Source organism: Eutrigla gurnardus (assembly GCF_963514095.1).
Source record: "Eutrigla gurnardus genome assembly, chromosome: 14".
In the NCBI taxonomy this organism is placed as follows: Eukaryota; Metazoa; Chordata; class Actinopteri; order Perciformes; family Triglidae; genus Eutrigla; species Eutrigla gurnardus.
The window spans coordinates 14,922,679-14,936,179 of NC_139937.1; the positions used below are offsets into that span (position 1 = coordinate 14,922,679).

At 44.0% G+C, this 13,501-nt stretch overlaps 1 protein-coding gene across 2 annotated transcripts; it reads left to right on the plus strand.

The window, feature by feature from the left end:
- On the plus strand, window positions 1–12,728 carry pomgnt2 (protein O-linked mannose N-acetylglucosaminyltransferase 2 (beta 1,4-)). 2 transcript variants are annotated; one of them, XM_084026501.1, is made up of 2 exons: window positions 1–279; window positions 9,243–12,728. In XM_084026501.1, the coding sequence occupies exon 2, from the start codon at window positions 9,328–9,330 to the stop codon at window positions 11,128–11,130; it is 1,803 nt and encodes a 600-aa protein (XP_083882627.1). In that variant the 5' UTR covers window positions 1–279; window positions 9,243–9,327; the 3' UTR covers window positions 11,131–12,728. The 2 variants fall into 2 exon arrangements, with proteins under 2 accessions (XP_083882627.1, XP_083882628.1); XM_084026502.1 differs by lacking the exon at window positions 1–279 and adding an exon at window positions 399–418.
- The last annotated feature ends 773 nt before the right edge of the window (window positions 12,729–13,501 follow it).

A 13,501-nucleotide genomic window follows, 5' to 3' on the forward strand; every position in this document is an offset into this window, starting at 1 on the left:
CGTATCCGCCTCTGCCTCTCTGACAGCTCGGCTAGCTTGTAAACAACGCCGCAACGCAGCGCCTGCGTCTCGGAGACTCTGAGTGACTGAACACGCCGTTGTTTTTGAGAATAGCGTCCGAGTCCGACCACTATTCTTCTCCTCGGCGCCGGCACGCGTCCTGTGTTCATGCTCGGGCTCCTCTCCGCAACGCTCCGAGGGAGGCACTGTGCTGCCTGGACGAGCTAACCCCCTCAACTGACTTCAAAGACAAAAGCAACGTTTTCCCTGACACCGACGGTAAGCATCATTGTGGAGATAATGGGCTGTGTGGGTGACCATGTTCCTATCGAGACCCTGCTGTTAGCCTGGCTGTCACTTTGCCTTTGAGTGTGTCCTGCTGCCACCTCGTACGAGAGACGCTTCAGCTGACATACAGGTATAGTTCAAGACTTGCAATATGTTAAATTACCAAATTAATTATCTATCATGTGAACTCTTTAGTGCTGTTAATATACATCTGCACACATATCATAAAAAAATAGTTCAACTGAATGAATGAGTTTATATAGATGGATAGAGAGAGAGAGAGAGAGAGAGAGAGATTGAGTGGATATGAATACATTATTTTATAATTTAATAAATTGGTGCATCCCTTCCTACTTGGGATGCACCAATATCTGATATCAGCCGACTGAGTCGAATAGCTGGATGGGTATCATGTCAATGGGGGGCCTAATCTATTCAGTTCAATTCTATGATTTATTATATACATTATAGACTGAAAATGTTAATGCCTGCTTAAGTTTTTACCAATTTGTTGCTGAATTAAAAGGGTTTACACTTGAATTTTAATGCTCATTTTGAAGATTTTCCTACAAAGTTAGTGGTGCACGATGTATTATCGATAATCAATTCGGTCCATTTATATCCATGCATTTATTTGTTTTACAAAGTTAGGAAAGCAATGTTTAAGTCGAGCGTGACTTTGCATTACACATAAGCGAATGATTGCAGTCACCTCCACAGTGAGGCATACAGCTTATTAATTACACGCTGGTATCGGACTATCAGCCGGCCGACAGCCCAGGCATCAGTATTGGTATCTGGACTGAAAAAGTCTGATCAGTGCGTCCCTCCCTTTTGCGCTATAGGTGTAAAAGCTGATCTGAAAGGGAAAAAAATCTATTGCTTATCTCACAATATTGTGATATCCCTTTTATCAATTTGATAATAGCAACCATTGTCTAGTCTGTGGATCTTTGCTTCAATAGAGTGAAACTCCACTGCACAAATAAAAAGAGGAGTAAATTGAGTTTCATGCATCCGTACCCAGCTCCAGAATGTGTTTCGGTACAATGTAATGGTACGGTTTAGGGCACAAATGTAAGAGTAATTGCTCCTGTTGCAATCATTTTCCTCCAGTGTGCTGCATTGTTACTGAACAAATGAAAAACTGGACTGAGAGGTTTATCTTTAGGTCTCCTTGTCTGTTCCACAATACCTTTATATAACACCTATATGACGCTGTGATAATGAAAATACCACCATGCTGCTTGTGTGGTATTTATGGTCCATCAGCTCCAGGATGGGAAGCTGTTTCATATCCCTGGAGTTTGCTGAATTCTTCAGATGGATCTCAGACTCATAAAAGCTCTACCGTTATAAAACATCTGCTGAAAGGACAGTATTTCATTCACTTTTATTTTTATCCCGCCTGTCCTTCAAATGTGGTTGTTGACCTCATAAAAAATAAAAAAAAGACTTACAGGAGGAAAATTGACTATTTTATCTTGATTGGCAGTTTAGGAAGTTAAATGTGATCTTGTTGCATCACTTCACCACATGCAGTTTGATTTTGTCACTTTCTTTTACCCTCTGTCCTCTTTTATGTCTGACAGGAGTGGAGATGTTCAACAGGGTCTTGTGTTACAGCAATTCACAATATCAGAAGGAAAGCTTATTTTTACATCATTATCGTCATTTTCATTGAAACACATTTATTGTGATTTCTTTGGCAGCGTCCTGTTCCACTTAAATTTGTTTCCTGTGGAGCAAACAAATATCGCCATGAAGCGATTTTAAATAGCATTTTTATGAATTGTGCATCCCTCATTTCTGCTCTCGTCTGTGGGAATAATTCAAAGCCATTCTTTGCTGCGTTTCATAAAACTGAAATGCTGACCCGTGCAGGAAAAGATGAGTTTGGACCGCCCTGTGTGAGTACTCTTGCGTCTCTAATATAACTGATATTCATGTATTTCTACATGCCGTAACTGCTGAGCAGACTCCACAGCAGATGCACCCACACACGGTATGGGATTCAGTGCATTGTTAGAAAAACATATTTTGCATTGGGGTGGATATACCTCTTTGAAGGTGTACATTAACGTCTCTGCAGAGAGATGTATGCTTTAAAGGACCTGACCTCATGTGCAGTGCAGGATTTCTGGCACAATGACCTCAACATGGGACTGAGAGGTGCATCTAATAAGAGGCTGTCATTCGTTTCTACATGAAAGGCATCATCCTATCACGTTTTCGTTCACAGTCATATTTTTTACCATATCTCATTCCTTAAAATTTGCATGACAATTGAACGGAAACACAGCTGGTGTCATGGGCGGAAGCTCTCGCTGAGCAAAGCTATTTCCATCACCCATTTAGCGCCTCAACTGTTTTTCGACAAAGGCAACAACCACCTCAAACGAGCGTAAAGGGAGTAGCATCGTTTCTAAGACTAACGTGTCCTACACAAAATTTAACAAGACGGAAATCCATCTGAATTGTCAGGTTACAGAAATTTCCAAAATCTATACGGGAGCTTGAGCACTGGTAGATACGTTCCGGTGTCTATCCAGGCTCGGTATTCTTCCTGGAAAATAACCTGTTGACCTGGGCTCGTCCTGTGTTCCTCTGTGTCTGTCCATCACTCACACACTAACACACACATCGGTTTTCTTGTATCCTATGAGGGAAGAGGCAGCACAATGTAGCGTGCTGTGTTTCACAAGGCGTAGCGGGTCACTGTTGGCGAATGGCATGGAGAAGCACGTAAATGTTATTAAGTAAGGGGATATCAATCACGCGAGTAATCAGTCCGAGTTTGGAATAGGCCAGTAGACAGACGATGTGTGTAATACAGACCGGAGGCCTTTTCTGCCAGTCATTACGGAGCAGCCAGCCTATTTTTCGCCAGTAGACTGAATGGCATTGCACCGCATTTATGTAACAGAGCGTGTGTGTGTGCGTGTGTGTGTGTGCGCGCGCCTGTCTGTCCAAACATGTTTGAGAAAGAGATGCAAAGTGAGAGAAAGGGTATGAGACTTGTCTTTGTACAGCTAGATTATGGCTGCTGGGCCATTAATTCTCCCTCGTGCCACACTGAGCTCCATGCAGCTTTATCCAACCTGACAGGCCACATTTGGTCCAGGAATAAAGAAGACAACGAATGAGGACGCATCATCTCGGCCAGAGGACATCAGCAATCACGCGGCCGAAGGGAAGGAAATGCAGGTGGAGGGAGGAAGAAAAAGGATTCATACAGTCAGTTTTTTTAAAAATGCACTCTGAGATTATTTGAAAAGGGAGGAAGTGTTGAGAAAGAGGGATGATTACCTCCAAAGAGGGGTTGTGGTTGGGTTGTGGTTGGGTTGTGGTTGTGCGTGGCGATGAATGATGAGCACCAGGGGCAGAACGAGCCGCCACAGCGCGGGGCTGCTGCCGTTGCTCCCCTCCCAGAGCCCCTTTAGCTTTCCAGGATTCTCATTAAAATGCATTAGAGTCTCCAGTCTTCCCCGCACCACCTTCCACCACATCACTGGGCTTCTTATTGTCACCAGAGCCAACGGATATGCTAACCAGTAACACTGGGGAAGTTGCAGCTTTAGCGCCAGCCTCGCAGGCAGCGCTGAGAGCGCGGTGACTTAAAGACAGTTAACAAAGGCGGTGTGGTGGGCTTGGACTCGTTTTGTTAAGGATTATGAGGAATGAAATGCTCAAAGAGGCTTGACTGTTATATTACAACTCACATTTTGGTGGGAAAAGAGTATAAGAGGCTCCAGAGACATTTATTCACACCTGGCAAAGACTAAAGTCTCAATTTATGCGTCACTTTTTCTTTGTCCATTTTTAGCAAAATACTACAGAGTTTACAGGCCATGTTCACCCTTTTTACATCAAGCAACACATTTTCAACCCCCTCCTTTTGTGTGTTGCTGGTCACCTTCTCACAATGCTTACACAGTGATTTGCTCATGACCCGTAGAAAATGAATAGGGCTGCACTTTGCGAAGTGGCAGATACAATCTCTTGTATCTGAAAGCGGGTTCAGCAGTGTTAGCATGTCGGATAATAATTACTGTAAGACTGTATAGAAACTGTAAGTTAATTTAAAGGCATGAGGACATACAGCACACAGCCTTGAAAAACATCCGCTGAGAATCGATTGAGCCCAGAGCAAGGTTATCAAGATTGAGTTTCGCTGTGGGTTTCTGTTTGGTTTAGAGCAACAATACTTTGTCTGCTTTACAGTTGAGAGACTGAAGCTGCTCTGGTTTCTACGGCGATGTGGACCTGGATGCACTATAGGCTCGCTTGTCAGGAGCAGATGTTCAATGAAAGCAATATTCTTGCAGTATTGTTCCGATGATGCAATAAGAGGGAAAGTTTATTCAAAGGACAAGGGCATGGACTCTATTTTTGACCCGTTTTCACATTTTCTAGAACCTTTTTCGACAACCTCAGAGCTCAGACACAAACGTTTCAACAGTTTTACATTTCATTCTACTTTGGGTTCAAGGCCCAGGATGAAACCAAATGCACTTTTATGCTCTAACACTAAATCACATTTGCTTCTAAATCATGTCTCCCTCAGAAAATATCATTTCTAAGTCGCTGGATGTACAGTACTGTATTCTACATGTGGGCGGACCGCCTCAGGGTTTATTAGGCAGAGAAGTCCAACTGCAGAAGTGCTGATGTACAGAAAGGTTGTGTGTTTTCTAACTTTCCTGATCGCCTCTGGTGTTTCTCAGATCAGCCAGCGTGTGAGCACAGTGGTGTGCAGCGCTGTTTTTTCTGCAGCTCTGATTTGTGACAAAAATGGTGCAAAAATGTCATCAGAATGCAGTCAGCCTTTAATTACCCCCAGCCCTTGCATTTATTAAAACGAAATGATTTGCCTTGTTAGAAAATCGTTGTCAGTACAAAGTCAGATGTTGATGGAACTGGGTGCTGTTACTGGCTCACTAACCACCGCTGTTCTTCATCTGAGGCTGCCGTGTCTTTAGAAATAGACATTTCTTTGCAGAAGTGCCGATCTTCAATCATGGTTTAAGTGCTTTAATCAATGATGCGTTTAAAGCTCTATTATATGTTTTACATTGATGTTAAATCAAATGTCGACAAGCACTTGCAGCCAGCTCCGCAGCTCTACAGAACCTCTTTTAACTGATTTATTTGGATATGAGGGGGAATTGACAGCAGCAGATTTTTTGCTAAAAAGCTCCGATGTACCGAATGTACTCTACCTGTGCAAAGTTAGCGAGTACATGATGAATAAAGTGGGATATTTAGCAGCGAATTTAGCTGTTAGCTCTCGAGAAAAAGATCTGAGCTAAAGATCTAAAAGCTCTATTAAAAGATTTATTAAATTAAAAATTGACTTCAAATTCAATACCATTTAACTAACTTCCTGGTTTTGTATAAAAAAGACACAATTGAAGTAACCTGGATACTGTCAGCTTTCCACAATAACCCGATGTCCTAAATGTCATGTAAAGGAGAGGTGGTTTGCCTTAGTGGTGTAAAGTATTGGGGAAACCTGTTCACTAGAAACACTCAGGGACTATATTCACTAAGGTTGTGTCCAAAATCACACTCATTCACTCCTCCCCGCTCAATATCCAGGAAGTTCTGTATAGTGAGCTCATCTGTTAAAAAAAAAAAAAAAAAAAAGAAACACTTTCGGACACTACTCGCATCAATAATTATGTCACTGCTGAAAATGCCGACATTTCTATAATAACTATGTATTGTAAGCTAATTTGTTGTAATGTCAGTTCCCCTGGTAAGCAGAGATGCTGTGTATACGTCTAAGGCTTTTATTTTGAAATAAAAACTGCAACAAATTGTTTTATAGTATCACACATATGACATCTTTTTCTGTAAAAAAAACAAAAAACAAGCAAAATATTTGATAATCTGAAATCATAAGGTCCCATAAGGATACATAAATGTTAAAAAAAAATAGCAACATTGTTTGTTCTTTGCAACTTGATAATCCTGGATTTTTTAAACCAGGTTCTGTTCTCCACTTCTCTACCATGATAGCGAGCTGGACAGCTTTTTCAAGTCACTTGACTAAATTCACCGTAATCAATGTATTGTGAGTGTTTTTTTTAGCCGCAGCCATGATAAAATCCTTAATTGTCCCATCCCGAGTGGACTATAGTGAGTCGTGAGTGACTTCAGATGCATTCTCTTACATAGCACTCAAAGATCCTCACGAAGCTGCCTGACTCCCTGCCTCCGTTCTTCAACCCCAGACCACCCATGTCTGTCTGCATTTGAGTCATCCTTCCTCTCCAGCCGTGCCACTAAAGTTGCCAAGAGAAGTAACAGTGGGGCTGGCTGGTACTATTAGATCTCATCAGCCTTCAGTGGAAGCCTGTTCTGATGATCATATGGTGTTAGTGCGTCACTAACTTCCCAGAATGTCGTTTTTAAGAGTTTTGTTCAGCATGATAGTTATTTAGTTGTGATTGGAGTGTGTGTGGGTCTGAATAGTTCTGATAAGAGATGCATCTGTAACAATATGCATTCTCCATTAGAGCTGTATGACACAGGACGTGGCAGCACAAGTGTCGGCAGTGGGTGTCTCTTCAGAGCAGAATTTTCTCAGTTTCCAGAAGCAGTGGCTTACTTAATAGCATGCTCACTCTGAAATGAAGTATGGATATGAGACTGCTCCCCGGTGTTAGCATCGCTCGGGAGACGGATCTCATCTAACATTTGATTATATTTGGAACCTTTTGACCTGTGACCTTTTCTCTAATTTGAACGTTTTGCTTCCCGGCCGGTGTCTTGGCTCCCTCCCTTCACACTGCTGTTGAGATGCAAAACAGCATCTGTTGACCTTTTCTTCAAGGTCACTTTAAATTGCAACACAGACAGCCGATTCGGGAGAGTGCTCTAATTTTTTAAGGTCTTCCTTTGGCTTGATTAGCTTGTTTTTAAATAACCCAACCGGAACCGGGGAACAGGTCTCTGCTTGTAGCCTGTTTGCTGATGCAAATGAAGGTGAGCGTACGCTTGGTGTCTTGCAGTGGCTCTGACATTTTGAAAGCGTTCGGTTGCAAATTGCAGAGGGCATTGACATGCGTCCCCGTGGGAGCCGGTGTGCACTGCTGCCACTGTGAGCCTTGTGCTGCACTCGTCCTTGTGGGCTGGAGGAGCGTGCAGGATGCCGGCATAATGTTAGCCTCGCTAGAAGCCTCCTCTTCACACTTCATTTCACCTTTTTCCGGCTGCTGCGTCAGCGTCAAGGCGACACTGCAGTATATGTTCACATCCACTGTTGCATTTCGTCGTGGCACATGACATGAAGCTCCCTTGGGTGTATAAAGTGTGGACAAATCTCTCCTCCATATTCGTCATGACTTTCGTTGAAAAGTTGCACTTAAGATGCAAAGTGCTGGATTTGACTCTCGTTATGCATTTCATGATCGTGTCTTTGCAGTCGACGTGGTCCTCTCGTCTCTGGAGCCGTCAGCTGAAGTTATGAATTGTGCATATTGTCGCCCGTGTGCATTCGCCATGTTTCATCACAAAGAGTGACCCTGTTGCCAGTGACATATTGTACTATTGTACCGGAGGAGGAGCAGAAGGAGAAGAGAGAACAACCAAGGAGGTAGGGTTGTGCTGATAGACGATGTTCAGAGTCAGTAGCCACATTTTTTTCCTATAAAAAGTCATATGACAACACTCCACTTGTAAATATAACTTCCTAATAACTAGATAACTAAATTAGAATTTTAATAAGTTGGCCACTTTCACATCTTTACTGATGCTCTCCCTCGTTTTAGCGAGGCTAGCCCTCTTGGTGAACTATTTGCGTCCTGGCAGCTTGTGCTGTTTAAGAATGTAGTAGTTCTCTAAAACTTGCCTTCTCGACTGTATGGTAGAAGACAACCGCTTTCTCATTGTTCTTCGAAACTGCTGTTGTGCACTGAGCTCATCTTTCACTGTTGTGCTTTTTGCAAAAGCTCCGATGATGGATGGCTGACCTCGATCCTTGCCAACTGCAGCTTCTCTTGGTGCTAGCTTAGCGGCCTCAGCCGGGTGGCGGACAAGCACATTTAAGTGTAGTTTGAGACTCCTTCACCGGTATGACTCTAGTGCAAAGCTTGAAAATTGCCTGTGTGACATCCATGGATGCCTTTTGCATCTGATTTAAAACTAAAAATCATGTCAGTGTGTTATTCATGTCTGCTTGAATGAATTTCAGTTGAGTTTCAGTATGACCTGATCTACTTGACCCTCTGCCAGAAGGCCGGTTTCGGAGCAGGGAAGAGTCGCTCTCTAAATCCCACTTTGTCAGACTTGAGATCCCTTTTCCCTTCCTCTCAGCTGTGTGTTGGTGCATGCACCTCATGCACTTGGACAAAGTGCCAAAGTGATTAATTTATGTGAAACCCTTGCTGCAGGTTTGTTTAAGCTGCCCCTCGGATGGGTATTTAGCATGCTAGCTGCCTCGTGTTTGCAGGCAGCTGCTGGCCGTTAACTGTTGGTTTGATTTAAAGTCTCTCAACGACTCACTTGTTCTCTCGGTATGCAGATGAGTAGAGTTGAGAGAAGTACACTTGTTCTTTTTTCTCTATGCCTGCTCACAGTCTAATTTGTGTTGACATATCCAGGGAGGGCGACGGGGTTGTAAGTTTAGGAAAATGTCTCATTTGTTCACCAAGGTAAACAACCACTATTCCCAAAGGTGAGAGCTGAAACCTGCTCTCATGCAGCATTGTATCGCGGACATGACAAGAGCACTGCAGCACTATAGGCTAATGTGTTAATTATAGCATATATATCATCATGTCCCCTGCACTGTGAATCAATTTCTTGCTGTAATTATGACATTTTGCTGTGTTTTTATGATTAATTTAACCTTATCTAATTACTTATTTTTCCTCATCTACCCTGTCCTATCCTCCCCCTTTTCCCCTTGTGGTCAACCCTCTTCTGCCTCTTCTCCCTTTCCCAAGCTGTCGTCTGGTGGCGGATGTCTCGTCGCCTCCCTCTGAGGTCGGCGGCCAGCTGGAGTCGGGAGGTGGGTCCGCAGCAGCAGTGATGCGGGCGTCGGTGGCAGGCTGCAGGATGAGCGTGGGCGCCCTCCTTAACGGGCTGCTGGTCTCCGTAGTCGCAGCCCTGCTTTGGAAGTACTCCAAGCTGAGTGAGCACGCCGCCCTCCTGGAGGAAGAGCTGCACATGACGCGGCAATCCCAGGAGCTCTCGCAAGCCCGCATCGACTACCATGTCGCCCTCCAGGCCCTCCAGGAACAGGGCACCCGCATGGTCTGCACGGGCAAGATGCACACCGACCGCGTCTGCCGCTTCGACTACCTCTGCTACTGCTCCGAGGCGGAGGAGTTTGTGTTCTTCCACTCCAATTCCTCTGTCATGTTACCAAACCTGGGGTCCAGGCGCTTCCAACCTGCCCTGCTGGACTTGTCCTCAGTAGAGGATCACAACACCCAGTACTTCAACTTTTTAGAGCTCCCGGCTGCTGCGTTAAAGTTCATGCCTAAGCCTGTGTTCGTACCAGATGTGACACTGATCCTCAACCGGTTTAATCCAGACAACCTAATGCATGTGTTCCACGATGACCTGATCCCAGCCTACTACACTATGAAGCAGTATTCAGACCTAGACGACGAGGCGCGCTTGGTTTTTATGGAGGGCTGGGCTGAGGGCCCACACTTTGACCTCTACCGACTCCTCAGCAGCAAGCAGCCGCTGCTCAAAGAACAGCTCAGGAACTTTGGCAAGCTCATGTGTTTTACCAAATCTTACGTTGGCTTGTCCAAGATGACCACCTGGTACCAGTACGGTTTTGTTCAACCGCAGGGGCCCAAAGCCAACATGCTGGTCTCAGGAAATGAGATCCGGCAGTTCGCCAGGACTTTGATGGAGAAAATGAACATCACAAGGGTGGAGGAGGCAGAGAAGGATGGAAGCAGTTCTGAAGATGAGAAAGAGTGGAAGGATGAATACATAGTTGTGTTTAGTCGCTCCACAACGAGGCTGATACTGAATGAAGCGGAGCTAATTATGACGCTGGCCCAGGAGTTCCAGATGAGGGTGGTCACCATATCCCTGGAGGAGCAGTCTTTCCCCAGCATCGTGCAGGTGATCAGCGGCGCTTCCATGTTAGTCAGCATGCACGGAGCTCAGCTCGTCACCTCGCTCTTCCTCCCCAGAGGAGCCGCTGTGGTGGAGCTCTTCCCGTTTGCGGTGAACCCGGAGCAGTACACCCCGTATAAAACCCTTGCCACCCTTCCAGGCATGGACCTTCACTACGTCTCCTGGAGGAACACTAAGGAGGAGAACACCGTCACCTACCCGGACAGACCCTGGGAACAAGGGGGCATCAGTCACCTGGAGAAGGAGGAGCAAGAGCGAATCCTGGCGAGCAAAGATGTCCCCAGGCACCTTTGCTGCCGCAACCCGGAGTGGCTCTTCCGGATCTACCAGGACACTTTAGTGGACATCCCTTCCTTCCTGGAAGCCCTCAAAGAGGGTATGAAGACAAAACCTGGCGTGAAGAAGTCAAAGCCGGCCAGCACGGTCCACCCGGGCCGTGTCCGAGAACCCCAGTGTCAGACCTCGGTGCAAACCACGAACGAGGCTAAACTCACAGTCTCATGGCAGATCCCGTGGAATCTGAAATACCTGAAGGTGAGAGAGGTGAAGTACGAGGTGTGGATCCAGGAGCAGGGCGAGAACACCTACATGCCTTATATCCTCCCCCAGCAGAACTACACGTTCTCAGAGAACATAAAGCCCTTCACCACCTACCTGGTGTGGGTCAGGTGTATCTTCAACAAGAACCTCCTGGGCCCCTTTGCAGACGTTCTTATGTGCAGGACCTAGTACAAACACCTTGCCGGTTTGTTGCTGTGCGGTTTTACACAGCAGCTTGAGTCACGCTTGTTCCAGACAATCAAATTGGAACAGTAGAGTGTTTGATTACAGTTCGTCCAGTGGGGTTGGCAAATGTGATATGGCATATTTTTACAATCCTAGAACAGGCTGCTGAGTTCTTGCACAGTGAAGTTCCTTTGTCAGCAGAGACACCAGAGAGACTTCTAGAAGAGCTGCAACAGACTTGATCCGCAGAGTCAGATTCCAGTGGAAAGTCTATTTCCTGTACTTATGGAAGAAAAGAAAGTGCTAAACATGGTCTCAACTGAAAATCCCAGAATTCAAATCAGCAGATTTATTTATGTGCAAATAATATATAACATGTTTTTTTTTTAGTATTAGTCAAAACACTGGTTCTTTACCTTTTACAGTATGCAATATAGATTTTCTGTGGAGAGCAAGACAGATTTTAGAATAGCAAGATTTTTTAATATTTTCTGACTTTGTCCAATGTCTACTGTGTGTGATACCTGTGTGGCTTAGTTTACCTACCAGTTGTTTGATCACATGCACCATTATTTGCAGAACCGAGCCAAAACCAAAGCAACATTTTTCCATCAGTCATACCGTATTACGTTCTGATAGTCCAGATCGCTCATACTTAGTTTTACAACTTGTGTGTAAAGACATGAAGGATTTGTGTAAAAGGAGTTAAAAACTTGGAGCATTTGAGGATGAAAGACCCCGTTCTTAAACAGCGACATCATTACATTTTCCCCAACGCGCATGTTTTTTTTTTTTGGTTTCAGCAGTGCCCAGCCCCAAATATTAAGCATCCCTTTTTCTGCATAAATAAATTATTTTTCTCTAATTGGCACCAATTACAACTGTAATAATTATAAGTTCTGTGCAGAGAGAATCTATTACACCAGGCTATAATTAGTGGAGCAGCAGCATGCTGCTGGACAGTCTGATTTTACGGCATTTTCATTAAGATAACAAGGTGTGCTGCTGGGTCGGATTCCACTGCCTTGTGTAAATCTCTGCTAATTAAAATGAAATCCCTGAATGTGTTTCCTCTCCTCAAATGTTTAGCTGTTAAGGAAAATGTTGAATTTTCATTTGAAACAACATCCAAAGGTGGCTCTTGAAGTTGTTGTTTTTTTTTGTCTCATGTTTGTGGAATGAAACGTTTACTGCCACCAACATATGGTGTCATTGTGATGATGATATCTTTTCTTGGACTTCATGACCAGTGTCATGTTTCACTGCTAGCCACTATGAAGACCCATCTCCTGACATCACACCTCCTTCTCTTCAGTTTTCCCTGATATTTGTTGTTCTAAAGTTCTCAGATGCAGTTCTGTTTGCCAATGCATGCTTAAGAGATTATTTTGAGCCATTGTCGTGTGTGCAGGATGTGATGAATTAGATATGTATGTGTTTGTATTGTTAGTTAGATTTGTGCGTGGCCCCCATCCCACATCCGTGGAGAGATCTTACTCTGTGTTACGTGAAAGGAGAGAGCACAAGTCTCTGTTTTCTACGTTAGCCGATAGTTGGAGTTTCTTTTTCAGTGACTGTGATTGAATAAAGAAGCTTATTTCTTACAGTATCTGTTCTGTTTCAGCCGTTTCTATCAATACTACAATTTTACCCATACTTGACTTGATGTCATATATTGATCAAATAAGAGGGCTATAATATTGATAATAGTAATAAGGTTGTTCTGATTTACCGCTGATGTAGAAGTTAAATGCTGGGTTTACACTCAGTTGTGTAGTTTAATCTAAAGCAGAGCAAGAATCATGTTCTATAAGATCATGAATCATCACTGTCCTGTGAGAACCACGTAGCTCTAAAAAGTCAGCTTGAGCATGAGCTCAGAAAAACAGCCCATGTTTTTTGTTTTCAGCTTTGTGATGACTCGTGTTCCAGCTGATCCAAGAGGCTTTTTAAATAGTTTATTTAGCTTCAGAAGTAGGAGAATGTTCCCAACGTACGAAGGAACACTTCATCCTTCAGTTTACTGAATCACAAACATTCAAAATCAACTCATCTGGAGATACTTGGTTTTCACTAGAGAGGAAGGGTATGAAAAACTGTGTGAGGTAAAGTGTTCAGAGATATGTAGCGGAGTAAATACTACAATATTTACCTCTAAGAGGTGGAAGTTACATACTGTGTAAGTGTGAAGTACAAGTACCCCTCAGAGGGATGTTAAGTACCACTATCAATGGGAGTGTAAATACACGTACGACTGATGGGAGTGTAACGTGGAAGTACCACAGATAGGAGTGTAAAGTACAAGTACCACAGATGGGGTGTAAAGTACAAGTACCACAGATAGGAGTGTAAAGTACAAGTACCATAGATGGGG